General features: G+C 42.2%; 1 protein-coding gene across 2 annotated transcripts in view; it reads left to right on the top strand.

The window, feature by feature from the left end:
• The window catches only part of LOC115799204 (cadherin-6), a 74,352-nt gene that overhangs the window by 50,200 nt on the left and 9,283 nt on the right, over positions 1–14,869 (top strand). For both annotated transcript variants that reach the window (XM_030756226.1, XM_030756225.1), the window contains exons 6-9: positions 237–424; positions 5,632–5,885; positions 13,751–13,887; positions 14,452–14,573. In XM_030756226.1, coding sequence (XP_030612086.1) covers positions 237–424; positions 5,632–5,885; positions 13,751–13,887; positions 14,452–14,573 — 701 coding nt within the window. The remainder of the gene's footprint in view (positions 1–236; positions 425–5,631; positions 5,886–13,750; positions 13,888–14,451; positions 14,574–14,869) is intronic.

Genomic DNA, 14,869 nt, shown 5'->3' with positions numbered 1-14,869 from the left:
TGTGTGGGGAAAAATTGAAATCTGGCATGAAAAGAAACACCAAGGGCACGGCCTTGGTTTTCTGGTCCTACACACACACACACACACACACACACACACACACACACTCTCTCACTCTCTCTCTCTCTCTCTCTCTCTCTCTCTCTCTAACACATGTGCCTTTTCTATTTCTAGCTTTTTTTTTTCCTGAACAGCTTCAGTGTTGCCCTGATTGACCAGTTCTTCTTTGTCTGCAGCCCTCTATGAGTTCAGGGTACCCGAGTCCATCGAGGTTGGGTCCGTGGTGGGAGTGATCCGAGCCATGGACGCGGACATCGGCCAGAATGCAGAGATGGACTACCGGATTATTGGGAGCGATGGGCCCGGGATGTTTGAGGTCACGGCCAATAGGAGCACACAGGACGGCATCATTTTGCTGAGGAAGGTGAGGCACTCGCTGGGGGGTGGGGTGGGGGGGTCATATTGATTTACTCGCTAAAAAAAATTCTAAACTCTGTCCTCTGACATGGTTATTACATTATGGCTTTTAGAACAGCAAGAATCATAAGCAACAGTTGGTGCTTTATCTTTTCGCCCTGGGTTGCGCCTGTCAGGCCACAATAATGCTGCGATTGGTGGAGAACTATCTGAGCCTCGGGCTTCCTCTGAGGCAGCCCCGCAGGCACAAACCCGGAAAAAATACAGGAAACATTTATGTCTTCCACTTAAAACAAATCCTTTAATATACATGTTTATTTACAGTAAAAGCTTGTAGACACGAGAGATGTGCAGGCACAGGCTGCACAACTTCACTATACAGGACTTCATGTATACACAAGACTACAGAAGCTTCATCTCCGCCAACATGCAGTTGTGACTGCGCATGATGTGCAAAACAGCATGTAAGTGTTCTCCTAAAAGTGCCCTAAAACTAACAGAAGATAAGATATTAGTAGACTTCGACTTATAACCCTTCATGCTTCATCTTTTGTAAGGCATTATATAAATACGACAGGCAATTCAAACAAAAATAAGAAATAAAACAGTAATATACATACTGATTATGACAGAAGTCACCTCATAAAAAGCCTTAAGACGAATGTTCTGGTGAAGTGCAGCTATAGAAATAAAATTTAAATTAAAAGTACAACTGAACAGAATTAGTTTCTCAAAATCTAACACCTTACATGAAAAAATATGACTTTTGTTACACATTTCAGAACCTTGACATTTTTACAATATTATTTAATTTTTTGGAGCTTTTTTTTAAGTAACTTTTTTTTTTTTTTTTTAACAGAGCAATCAAATGAGCTCAGAGTTTTTAATTCCTTTATTTTATGAACTTTATTAGAAAAAAAGATTTCTACATAAAACTGGTTGAAAAGTTTTAAGAATTTCTTAATATTATTTTCTAATTCTAGAATTTACTTTGAAGCCCAGAAAGAAAAAAAGTATTTTCTTTATTTTTTTAAAGAACAAGCACGCTGAATGCCGAGAATATTCAAGTAAATTAAATGTGAGAAATTCATAAAACACTTAGAAAACTGCACCCAGACCCAAATCCCCACCCCTGAATTAGACATGTGGTAAGCAGTGGGATGGACGGTTGGATGGTTGGATGGATGGATGGATGGATGGATGGATGAGCAGTGCTTGCACCGGGAACCTTCTTTCCTTGAAAACTAGCATCTGTGTGCTCGTACAGAAGGTGATTACATCTGAGTTTCCTCTGTCACAGCCGACATGCAGCGATTCGCAGTTTGTTTATAACTTCCTGTCACAGAGAGAGGCATGCTGGTTAGTCGCAGGTGGTTGCAACAACATCTAAGAACCGACTGTTAACTGGTGTTGTACATAAATATGAATAATTACTTTTATTGACTAGTATCTCTGTTACCGGCTCGCGAGGACAGCAGAGGTTAAATATCCAGTCGACTAATTGGAGGTGGCTGCGTTTCCTGTGATAGGCTCACAGGATAAAGCCAGTTAGGTGCTTTTAATATGACGCAGGGAAGAATCAGGCTGATTGCCAGTGAGATAAAATTACAAACAGTAACGCTGGATTGAATGCTGTCTTGAAAAAATAAATGCAGTATACTGAATGCAGCTTTAAAGTGGACCTGTTATAGTTTTCCTTATTTTCTGTTAGATGCTGTTACAGTGGTGGCTGTTCATATTAGATATAGGGGAAGGTCAAGTAATGATCTCATATGAAGCAGACATCCTAAATATGGTGATCTCAGGCATATCGCTCTTGCAGTGTGTGCAGAAGTCCGGCCCACCTGCTGTTCAAACGTTCAGCCAATCAGGAGAAATTCATCCCAAAGGGGGGGGAGCTAAAACAGCTTGTTTCAGGCTGAGGATGAACTGAGGGCATGCACCGAGGCCCCAATGTAAGATAAATATGAATTATTTTGAACTGTGAATCATGCAAAGCTCCTCTAGCAGTGTCCAAGAATAAAGTGATGGAGCTGGAAATGATCATAATAGGTAAGAATCACGTCGTTTCAGGCCTTTCACTGCATGCAGGATTCACTCCCTCAGCGTAACCGAAAGGAGAGACCGCACAATAAGCAGCGCTCGATAAAGAAAAAAAAAGTTTTTATTTCCATGCACAGCCAGAAGACGGACAGCGGAGTTATTAGATTTCAGCTTCCACTTCCCCACACTTCCACTACATATGTTTTGAATGAGATTCATTCTTCCTCTCAGCTGAGACCAAAGCAGAAATATTGATGCTGGGTATGGATTGCAGCATTCAGCTTGTGGCGTGTTTGATGTATTCAACAGTATCTGGCAGTTGCCTTATCAAGCGCCCTCTCTGCAGCCTTCGATCGATCGCTTCCATCATGCCATCATTAAGTGCTGGATGACATAATTGCCCTTTGTAGTGGATGTGGTGTGTGGGCACGGTGTGTGTGTGTGTGTGTGGGGGGGGACTGAGCATGCCCTAATTCTGAACATACTAATTAAATGGGCTTGTCATCCCATCTCTGATTGTAGTGGCCCTTCAAAGTAACATATTCCTCCAGTGGACATGCGGTCCCCCTCTCTGGCTCAGCACCAAACAGTGAAAATCAATGATTCATAATATGTTACTATTCACAGTTTCAGAAAACAGCTCGTTCCATCTGGACTTTTTTTCAAGCTTTCACTGGCTGTTTCCAACAATCGCGGAGCCGCCGTGCTTTTATATGTACAGTAGGCAGCCGGCGAGGGAGCTCACTCTGATCCAGCTGCTCCAGCTCAGCACTGGGCGCACATTCATTAAAATGCACCGCTCCCCAATTATTTCCATCAATGAGGGGATACCTTCACTGGCTACAACTTCAAAAATAAAAAGTTCAGACAGGGAACCTTAAAGGGAAAGCTAACAGTGGAAAAAAATACAACAAAAAACATTAGAACCGTAGAGGAATCAGGCTCCTAATCATCATGCATAGTCTATCAATTATAGGCTGCAACAGCAGTGTACAGTAGATGCAAGAAGATCAGGGATCACACATAAAAGCAACTAAGCTGTGTTCTTTTATGTGTACAAATAGATAAAAATGAAAGTATGACAACAGGAATAAAAAGAGCTAGTGTGAGTATAGGAGAGGAAAAAGCTGCAACCACAAACTGAAGCTTAGCAGCCGTGTTCAGCAGAATGGCCATCATGAAAGGACTTCTCGCCCCTGTTTTAGTTCATTTTAATCTTTTTATAATCGTCCCTATTAACCTTTCAACCTCAACACTCCCTCATAAAGTCTGGAATTAAAGGAGGGGGAAACGGACGTGCTTGAAATTTGACATTAAGCAGAATATTTTTGACAATCTACTGATATATTTTTATTTTTTTTGGCTTCATTTTTTGGCTACATATCTCAGATGGAGTGATACTGATAATATCCCATTTTGAGATTATTTTCAGTAATCACACCAACAGCAGTGTTACTGAAGCTTTGTTGCCTTACATTACCTTATTACCTTCAAATCACCGAGTGGCTGCCAGCTTCCTTGTTGAGACTTTTTGATAAAGGTCCTCCTCCTTGTCCTTTATTTCTCTTCCTCCACGGTTATCAACCCGCCTGCACGCTCAAGGCTCCAGATAAGAGTGGGAGATGCTGTGCCACTAACATTAAGTGAATTCATATTTACATATGAGAGTTAATTTAAAAAATAAATAAATAAATAAAGACCGGAGGTATTGTCACTTTCATAAAAGGTTGTAGTGGGTTTTCAAAATGCTTTTTAGCTGGAGGAGAAATGTTTGAGTTCTAAATATTGAGGCGTTTTTTTTTTTTTGTTGGTATGTGAGGCTGAAAACATCAAGAAAAATGGAGTGCTAAGTAATAGCAGCTAATGATAGCTAGCTTGATTAGTAAACTATGGCTTAATAATTCATTTAATTCAATCAGTTTTATTTATATAGCGCCAAATCAACACACAGTCGCCTCAAGGTAAAGATCCACAATAATTACAGAGAAATCCAACAGTCCAAATGACCCCTAGTGAGCAAACATTTGGTGACAGTGGGAAGGAAAAACTCCCTTTTAACAGGAAGAAACCTCCAGCAGAACCAGGCTCAGGGAGGGGCAGTCATCTGCTGTGATTGGTTGTGGCTGAGGGGAGAGAGACAGGACAAAAGACATTGAAGAAAGAGTCCAAGTCTGAGGTAAACATTGCTATTCAAGTCCAAACACAGCTTCTAAATCCTTAAAGAATATTCAGCGTGTCTTTGAAACTCGTGACACTGCTGGTCTTTAAATGGCACATAGAGCATAATAAGCCTACTGTTGTCAAACAGTGCCGCATTAGTCCAGAAGATCACAGCGATGATATGAAACCAACCAGCCAAACAACCGCAATACAGCTTTTTCAAGGTGGCACTGTCACGCCATCATTAAGCTGACACATTGTCGGCACAGGCGCCTTCAAACTAATGTATTAATACTATATTCTAACCCTAAACGTGACCCTGTACATTGGAAAAGATGATTTTTCTCTGCATTTTATAATAAAGACCACCAAATTCCAACCATTCACTGTCACCGTAATAATCTGGTATTTTGATGTGAAAAACAACACCAAAATGAACAGATGTCACCCAGCAAAGATCTGTGCACCGCTTTGATTGATTGTTTCACAGATCCGCAGTGTGCTGAGCATCAGGAAATCAAACTGAAAAGCGAAGCGCAAACATGTAAGAAGTTGATAAAAAATAAATAAATCCTCGTTCTTTGTTCTTGTTTGTGTTATAAGGCAGACTGTAATCAGATTTCCAGCCTTAAAACATGAATCCTGTCATTAGCCCGGCCGTGTTGTTGTCATGTTTGTTTTCCACTGAAATGCCACATCAGTCACATTATTCAGCAGCACTTAGGCAGACGTCCGTGAGAGCGTGGCTGTGATGTGTGCAGCAGCCCGTGTGTGTCCATCAACAGTCTTGTTAGTGTCCCTGAATGTGACACTAAGACCCTTCACATGCCCTCATTAGATGCTCTGGAAAAGTTTTTTTTTATTCATTAAACTGAGAATCTGACCTAAAATCAAATGCGACATATTGCAGAATGTGCTGATGCACAGATGTAAAGTAAATATTAGCACTATAAGCTGTAATTAGTGGAACTGGAGCGTCTTCTTCAGGCCTCTTCTGTCTCTGTTTGGCAGCCGTTGGACTATGAAAGGAAGCGGCAGTACAGTCTCCGCGTTCAGGTGGAAAACGTCCACATCAACCCTCGCTTCTACTCAAAGGGCCCCTTCAGGGACGAGGCCACCATCAAGATCGTCGTGGACGACGTGGATGAGCCGCCCGTGTTTGAGCGCGCCAGCTACGTAATGGAGGTGAAAGAAGATGCGCCCAAGAACACCGCCGTCGGCTCGGTCAGCGCGTCTGATCCCGACGACAAAAACAGCCTCGTCAGGTAAACGAACCGAGCTGCATCTAAAGTCGTTTTCTTACTTCACAGCTTACTTCTTTGCTAATTTGTTGCTGTTTGATCTTTCTGAATACACTTCAAGGCAGCTATTGATTTCTATTCAAAATCCAATAAAAGGACTGAGCATGATAGTTCATTCAAGCACCACTTAATAGCTACTGCTGAAGGTTTCAGCAGCATCTGAGCACGCCTGCATCAGTTTTGGTTAACATTACAGCCACCGGGGGTTGTTTAAGATTCAGTTTGGGGTTGTATTAGTTTTAAAAATCATTTTGAGTGTTTTATTAAGGACTGTAAATGTAAAATATGTTTTAGAATATACTAACAAACAAAGGGTAAAACAGTATGTCTGTGTAGATTCTCAGTCATCCAGGTCATAGTAGTCTCTGGAGCTTGAAAAAGGCGACTGGACTTCTTTTTGTTTCTTGAAGACGTTTCACCTCTCATCCGAAAGGCTTCTTCAGTTCTCAACCAAATGGTGGAGAGACCCAGGTATTTAAACCCCTGTGGGCGTAGTCCCCTGGAGGTGGTTATGACCCTCTATTGATCATGTGCGTGAACACATGTGCCCAGGTGTGAAGGGGGCGTGGGTCATATTTAATCAGTGGTTTCAGTTGAAACCAATTTAGGACTCCGCTCCATTGTTTCCTGTGGCCTATTGAGGTCACTGGAACAAAGGTGTGAATGGGGGTTGAGACGTCTGGGAAGGGAGCTCAGGACAGCACTGTAAGCAGGGGAAAGTTGGTGACCTAATCCACCTCCTCTGTTCAATGATGGTTGTTCACAGTGGACATAGATGGCTTCTTTCACTCCTCTTTCAAACCATCTGTTTTCCCTGTCCAAAATGTGAACATTGGCATCCTCAAAAGAGTGCCCTTTTTCCTTCAGATGCAGATGTACTGCCGAATCTTGTCCTGTCGAGGTGGCTCTTCTATGTTGTGCCATTCGTTTGCGAAGAGGCTGTTTGGTTTCACCAATGTAGAGGTCCGAGCACTCTTCACTGCACTGAACAGCATACACTACATCGCTGATCTTGTGTTTGGCGGGTTTGTCCTTGGGATGAACCAGTTTTTGTCTTAGGGTGTGACTTGGTTTGAAGTATACTGAGATGTCATGCTTGGAGAAAATTCTTCTGAGTTTCTCTGACAAGCCTGACACATATGGGATGACAATGTTGTTCCTCTTGTCCTTCCTATTCTCTGTAGTTTGTGTTTGGCCTTCATTCCTGTGCATCTTAGCTGATTTGATGAAGGCCCAGTTGGGGTAACCGCATGTTTTGAGGGCTTTCTTAATGTGTGTGTGTTCCTTATGCTTCCCTTCTGCCTTAGAGGGAACACTTTCCGCACGGTGTTGTAGGGTCCTGATCACCCCAAGTTTGTGTTCCAGAGGGTGGTGGGAGTCAAAGAGGAGATACTGGTCTGTGTGTGTGGGCTTCCGGTAAACTTCAATGTTGAGGCTTCCATCTTCCTCGATAAGCACCGCACAGTCCAGGAATGGTAACTTGTTATCTCTGGTGTCCTCCCTGGTAAAACGTATGTATTTATCCACTGAGTTAATGTGACGAGTGAAGGCTTCTACTTCTTGGGTTTTGATTTTGACCCAGGTGTCATCTACATATCTGTACCAGTGGCTAGGTGCAATTAACCCATCTAAATCATTTAATTACATTCCAATCATCACACCTTCCACCCTACCTCCTCTTTACCAAACCTGCAGCCCTTCACCTCCTCAGCTCTTGACTTGCTCAGATTAGTTTGTCGTGGTCCAGTTCTCCATAACTCCATCACCTGCTCTGCTCCACTCAGCTCAGTATCCCGTCCCCAGCCCATTCAGCTCCATGATCATTATTCATCTTTTTATTTACCTCCCATCCCCTAATATATATGTCCTTCACTCTCCTATAGCTAGCTCTGGCTGTGTGCAAACAATACATGTTGCTAACTTTTTACATTGATTTCTGTGGGGGGGTGGGGTGGGGGGTGTTAACATGACTTTTAATTCACTGTACAATCAATAAAACCATTTTAGGAGATGACATGAAACAAGCGATCGTAGTCTTTTATTTTAACGATGTTAAACTAAAAATGATTTGTTTCAAACCTAATTTTAATTTTTAGTTTATTTTAAAATAACTGTAATAAACTTATTGGATAAGTTTATATATAAGTTTAAGTATAAGGTTCCCCTCATTCCCCAACCGGTCGTGGCAGATGACTGCTTCTCCCTGAGCCTCTGCTGAGGTTTCTTCCTGTTTAAAAGGGAGTTTTTCCTCCCGGCCGTTGCAAGGTGCTTGCTCATAGAAGGGTAGGGTCTTTACCTGTTTTCTGTGCACTAAATAAATAAACCTGAAATTATTTGAATTGATGTCATTTCTGTTTGTGGAAACATGAATGAAAGTTGAGGGCATCCAAAAACCTGAAACACAATATGCGCGGGCTCTAAAAGGGATGATTGCAACTGTAAGAAGTAAAATTTGTTGTGTTGTTGAATTTGTCATTAAAGTTAATACTGCTTTTACTTTGCCAAAAAAAAAAAAAAAAGTCATATCCCCTCAGATTGTTTTTTTTGTTTTTTTTAGGTCCCAGTTATCTTTAAGACTGTTTGGAGAATCAATAAACACAATTTATTTAACAAACTTGGATACCGCAGCGATTAGATCGCAGCTTCAATTTGTGGTTCGAATAAACATACATTTACTGTGATATTGACCAGTTCTCCCACTTAACGTTATAAACCATCAGTCACTGCCAAGTCACGCAGTGTAAAATCCCCTATAAAAATCTGACTACAGAGGTCCACACTCTGTCATAACATATTCTGACCTTTTAGCTGTTTGAGGAGTTTCGCACAGCCACAGGATTTATCTGAAAACTCAAGTAGAAGCTACCATGAGTTAAGCATATCTCAATGATTTCTATACGGAGTCAATATTAGGAGCTCCCATTAAGTGAATTATTTATCTTTAATATGAGATGTTGTTTAATGTTGTGAAGGTTTGAAACGCATCTTTGTCCCCTTGTTTTCTTCGCCATTAACATAAACAGCATTAAAAAAAATGAGCAGGAAGATGCTTTGTGATGCTGCTAAATAATAAAAAGTGCCAAAAGTTCGCTTACACAACTTAGCTCATGGAGGTACAAAATTATGCGAGCATTGTATTAAATGGGAATAATGGCAGTGGGGTGTGAGGCTGCGCCTCGACTCCGCTTCAGACTTTTTCATTTTTATGATGCACTAAGGGAGTTGGCTCTCAAGGTTGAAGTTCCACCACTTTATTGCAGGTGTCAAATATGATATCATTCTCTTTTATCGCCCATCATCAAGGAGGTAGCTACCCTGTGGCATTTAAAGCTGTGCAGAGGAGGAGGAGGAGGAGGAAGGAGGGTTGGGAAGCCTGGGGGCTGCCTGGCATGAGGGAGTCACTGAGACGGTTATCTTTATTAGCTCGCTGTGACTTGCAGACGCGTGCACATGAAGGCCAGGATGCATACACAAATTCTTAAATAATCCATAAGCACAGTATTTAGACTCATGCACCACACGGCCTGTTTCATCCTCCAGGCTGGTCAGTCAGTGGCTGCGTTTACATGTACACATTTTTTCTTTCTGATTGAAGATTTCAGGTCAGCTGTTTACACGAGCTGTGATTTACTGCTGCCTGCTGCTTACGTGCTTTTATACAGAACAACCTGCCCTGAACAAATATGAATATGATGAACATGTCATGCATTCCCCTTCCTGAATGGCTCTTTGGCAAGTGTGTCACTGGCTCTGTGAACATGGAGAGCTGTTGTGTTTTCAGTGCTGTAGTGTCCATCCTTGGTGCCCTCAATTCATTAAGAGTTTATATTGCAGCCAAACTCTCTGCAGAAGGAGAGTTCTGCTTGGATGCTGACATTTTTAGAGCAGTGTACGTACATACACTCACAGCCACTTTAACCTCTTTTACTGCTCATTTATACTAATATGTAACCAGCTAATCACACGGCAGCAACTCAGTGCATTCAGGCATGTAGACATGGTCAAGATGACTTACTGAACTTCAAACTGAGCATCAGAATGGGGGGAGAAAGGTGATTTAAGTGACTCTGAACATGGCATGCTTGTTGGTGTCGGGCCATGCTGGTCTTAGTATTTCAGAAACTGCTGATCTTCTGGGATTTTCCTACACAACCATCTCTGGGGTTTACACTGAATGTCCCATAAAAGAGAAAATCGGGTGAGCGGCAGCTCTCTGGGAGACAATGCCTTGTTGATGTCAGACTACTTTGAGCTGATAGGAAGGCAACAGCAATAACCACTCGTGAAAACCAAGGTATGAGAAAGAGTATCTCTGAACACACAACACATCGAACCTTGAAGCAGATGGGCTACAGCAGCAGAAGACCACACTGGGTGGTGAGCATCATTTAAACACCACAGCCTACCTGAGAATTGTGGCTGACCATGTCCATCCCTTTATGACCACAGTGAACCCATCTTTTGGTGGCTGCTTGCAGCAGGATAACAACTCATGTCACAAAACTCAAATAATCTCAAACTGGTTACTTGTACATGAGAATGCGTTCACTTCACTCAAATGGCCTCAAACTCACCAGATCTCAATCCAGTAGAGCACCTTTGGGATGTGGTGGAATGGGAGATTCTCATTATGGACACACAAACTGTGTGATGCCATCATGTCAATATGGACCAAAAATCTCTGAGGAATGTTTCCAGCAGCTTGTTGAATCTGTGCCATGAAGAATTAAGGCAGCTCTCACGGAGAAAAGGGGTCCAACCCAGTTACTAGCAAGGTGTACCTAATAAAGTATGTTAAGACAGACAGCTTATTCTTCAGATGGGCTTAGGAAAAGGTTTATTCCACTCCTCATGTTGGTATTTATGTGGAAGCATTTTTATTCTGTTTTATTACAGCAGGACTGCGATACAGCCAGTGTATGTAGCTGGTGGCAGTCCATGTCACTGTGAGGGGAACTCTTTAGTGATGTTCAGACCTTTAAAAACGTGAACAATATTCAAGGTTATTAGAGAATATTTCAGTTAACCGGGGTTCAGATTTGCTATTGTGGAGCTTTCTAACACTTTTCATTAGCAGTCTATGTTGGCCAGCTTGGATGAGAAGCCCTCAAAGACCAAAGTGGCTATTTGAACATTTAAATGTGAATGTGAACTGTGATGTTCATCTGGGCTGAATATGGTTAGAGAGTGAGCCTTTTTTTAGTCTTTTAGGTGCCGTATAACAGCATTTCAGTCACTGCGTGTCTCAGTGTAGGTAGCACTGCTTTGCATGGGGATGTAGCTGAGTTGATACTTGATACCATGGATAGATGATCTCTCCTTTACTGATTTCCAAAAAAATAGTAGGCCAAAGAGTTCAAGATCAACTCTAGTACGTTTTTCCCCCAAATATATCAATTTAAATGATGCTGAAAGAAAAACTTGACTTTGATTTTACTTTTTGACCTGATAAGCCCTTGTGCTGAAGAACATTCTGAAAATACTGTGTCAACTCAGCCAGTCACTTCTGTAGGGAGGAAAGAGGCAATAATGTATGTCCCATCCCCCCCGATCACTAACATTTCTGTAACCCTCCTCGTCCTTCTGCCTGGCCTTCCATCCAGCCAGCTGTGTGCCTGCTGAGAGCAGCACTTTGGTTGTCCGGTCAGGATGAGGAGCGCCGTTATCTCTGCGCCATTAATCAGTGGAAGGGTTAGGCCCAGGCAGCTGAATTATTGGGAATATTAGAAAAGCAATTAGTAAAGCCCACGGCTGACGCACATCTAACAAGGTTAGAGTTCCTGTTGGGCCTGCGAGGTGGTAGGAGAGTAGGTGGGAGTGTTTAGATAAAGACACCATAATGTTTGATGCGGAGGAAGCGGAAGCAGCGAGGAGGGGCTGAGGAGGCAGGGGTGATACCCGTGGGGGGGGGGGGGGGGGTCGGTGGAGAGAGGAGAAGGATGCGGCGATGCATTGAGAGCCCCGGTTCATAGTCTCCCCTCGGGGGTCTCCTTCCTCTCACGCCGGCCCTCCTGATGCCTGCTACTCCATTAATCACACTGATGCATCACAGAGTAGTCTGGGAGGCAGAGAAAAACAACACAACTGGATAACCTGTTGGCTTTAATGTGTGCATCAACACAGGGCAGACTACTCAAGACTGCTAGTGCCAGAGAAGTCAGTTTATTATTATATGTCAAAGGTTCAGTTCCCCAAATAACCAAAAATATATCATATTATTAAACTCCTGGTAGATGTATCTGGTCCACCAGCTGGGTTTACGTTTATGCTCCCAGGCTCCAGGTCTCTCACTGATTTCTCTGTGAATGCAGCTCAGGTCCACCCAGTGCATGCACCTAACCTATAATGTTTTAGTTCTGGCAAATGTGTGAGGGTGCAGTCCGACAGCTCTGTGACTCCACCTATAAAAAGCAAAAACCACCATGTAAATGTGACCCACACCCCCTTCAAGGTTGCTTCTTTGTCCAACTCTGGACTGTATTGAGTGAGGCTACTATTTTTAGATCACTCCCATCTTTGCGCACATGCATATTTGTGATTTTTTTCTAAGAACCCCAGACAGCAAACATCTACATCAAACTGATCCAACAAAGATGGTTTATCACAGGAGAATGACCAGGAGCTGAATGATGTTACATATATACACTACACTGCACTCTAAGATTTTGTTGGGCTGCCTTTAGCTTTGATGATGATGCTGTTCACTGTGGCATTGTGTCGATAAGCTTATGCAATGTTGCATTTATTTCCATCCAGAGTTGTATTAATTTTTTGGAGATCTACCAGGGAGAGTCTGATGGCTAAAATCTTCTCCAGCACATTCCAAGGATTGTGCTGCTCTTTCAAAATTTGAGTGTGATAATTTCTGGCATTGCCATCTTGGAATATGCCCATGCTATTGGGGAAGGAAAAAATCTATTAATGGAAAAATCTGGTCATTTAATATATTCAGATAGTCAGCTGACCTCAATGGAAAGCTCTCAGCTATACTGTCACCAGCTGGTTACTTTCTTGGATGGATAGTGTATATTTTAAGGCATAAATAGGCGTAAAGTACCTTGTTTTTTAATTAAGTACTATTAAAATATTCAGCAGTCATGTCAATCCCTTGGTTTTATGCCATAAATTTGTTCTCCAGGGTCAGACTAACAATGCTGCAGCATCCTAACTGAAGAATATTCAGCATTAATGATCTAAATGTAGCTTATGCCATGCTACTGTGTGCGCCCACTTTTTTGGCCACACAAACACAGTCTTCACTCACCATTTGCCAGATTTGGCTCCCTACAACTTTATCCTCTTCCACAAAAAAAAGAAAATTAAAGTGAAAGGCTCTCTGTTTTGATACAGTGGAGGAGATCTAGCCTAATTTGCAGATGGTCAAATCTAAGTGGTCTGAAACGGACTTTCAGGAAGTGATTTTAAAAGTAGACGCAGGCCTGGAAGTGATCCAGAGAGCAGCCGAAATTAAATCAGTATGTTTTTTGCTTTTTTGATGGCAGAGTCATGGAACTTCTCGGTTTGCTCAGATAACACAGAAATAAACAGGAAAAAAAAAACCCTTTTTTTAAATTCAAATTGACTCATATTTTTTGGCTTATTTGTGCAGATAAAAAAACAAACAAGTTAATTGTGTTTCTTCCAGCAAAGTTGGCCTTTTCTTCTTCACTGTCTCCACCACACAGAATGTCAATTTGTCCGAGACACACCTGAGACGCTCTGTGGATGTGACTGTACCCTGTGTCTGTCGCCCAGGGAAAACAACACATTTCCACTCAGCATGAGCGCACAAGTTTACACGCCAATCGTTGTCTGTGTGTTTTGTGCAGGTACACTATTGATCGGCGCACAGACATGGACAGAGTGTTCAACATCCATGCAGGCAACGGGTCAGTGTTCATCCTCAGGGAGCTGGACAGAGAGGAAAACGCTTGGCACAACATCTCCGTCATCGCCACGGAGTTCAGTAAGTGCAGCAGCCGGACCAGAAAGAGACATTTCGGTTCACGTACTTCCTCCAATTCTGTCAGCCAAATTGGATTTTTGGGACTGAAGTATTGGCTTGTAGCTGATGTTTGTTTCCCCACCCCACACTTTAAATTCTCCAAAAGTAGCACGGGTGCCCATTTACCTATTTCCCCACGAATATAAAACCAGCAAACTTTTTTGTTTTCTAATCAGCTGTTAGTTCAGTGCTGCTGCAAACTGAAATCTTCCTTCATCTTTGCCAGCTGTTTTTAAAAATTCCTAATAATTTCCACATCCAAAGATCTTATTTTTTACTTTTTTTTCAGTGAAAATTAGAACTTTGTGCGGAGAATTTACCACAAAACAACTATGAAAAAAAAAAAATCAGCAAAAGCTGGAGCATCTGATTTATTGTCGTGCATTTAAGTGTTTTCACCAGCTTTTATTTATTTACATGCATAATACTGTAATGAGCTTGCTTGGAAACTAAAGCAAAGCTGCTCTTGTGAAAATTAATAATTACTCATGTAAATTTCACTGTGTCCACCTTTGTGTTTCCCAGCCAACCCGCGACAGATCAGCCGGGTGCCTGTATACATCAGAGTGCTGGACGTCAACGACAACGCACCAACATTCGCCACCAATTATGAGACGTTTGTGTGCGAGAACGCTAAGGCTAATCAGGTTGGTTATTACTGAACACAAAGCCGTAGTCATGGTTTCATCTTGACTTCCCCGTTTAGGATTATGCACCCGCTCCCAGCCCAGCATGTAATTAGAGGGCCTCTGAGAGAATTTATAAATCTGTCACGTGTTTTAAGCTACTAGATAGCGGGAGTGCTTCTAGGGACCAGATTTTTCACATCTCAGGTTGATAAAGAGAAGTTTTCTTCTTCCTCAAAATAGATTAAAGAGCAGTCGAGAACAGTGAGACACAGTGAAACGAGATGTCTAGAGGTTCTGAAAAGACAGAGCTGCAT

This window comes from Archocentrus centrarchus, chromosome 20 (genome assembly GCF_007364275.1).
Source record: "Archocentrus centrarchus isolate MPI-CPG fArcCen1 chromosome 20, fArcCen1, whole genome shotgun sequence".
Lineage (NCBI taxonomy): Eukaryota > Metazoa > Chordata > Actinopteri > Cichliformes > Cichlidae > Archocentrus > Archocentrus centrarchus.
This window is presented reverse-complemented; position numbering and strand designations above follow the sequence as displayed.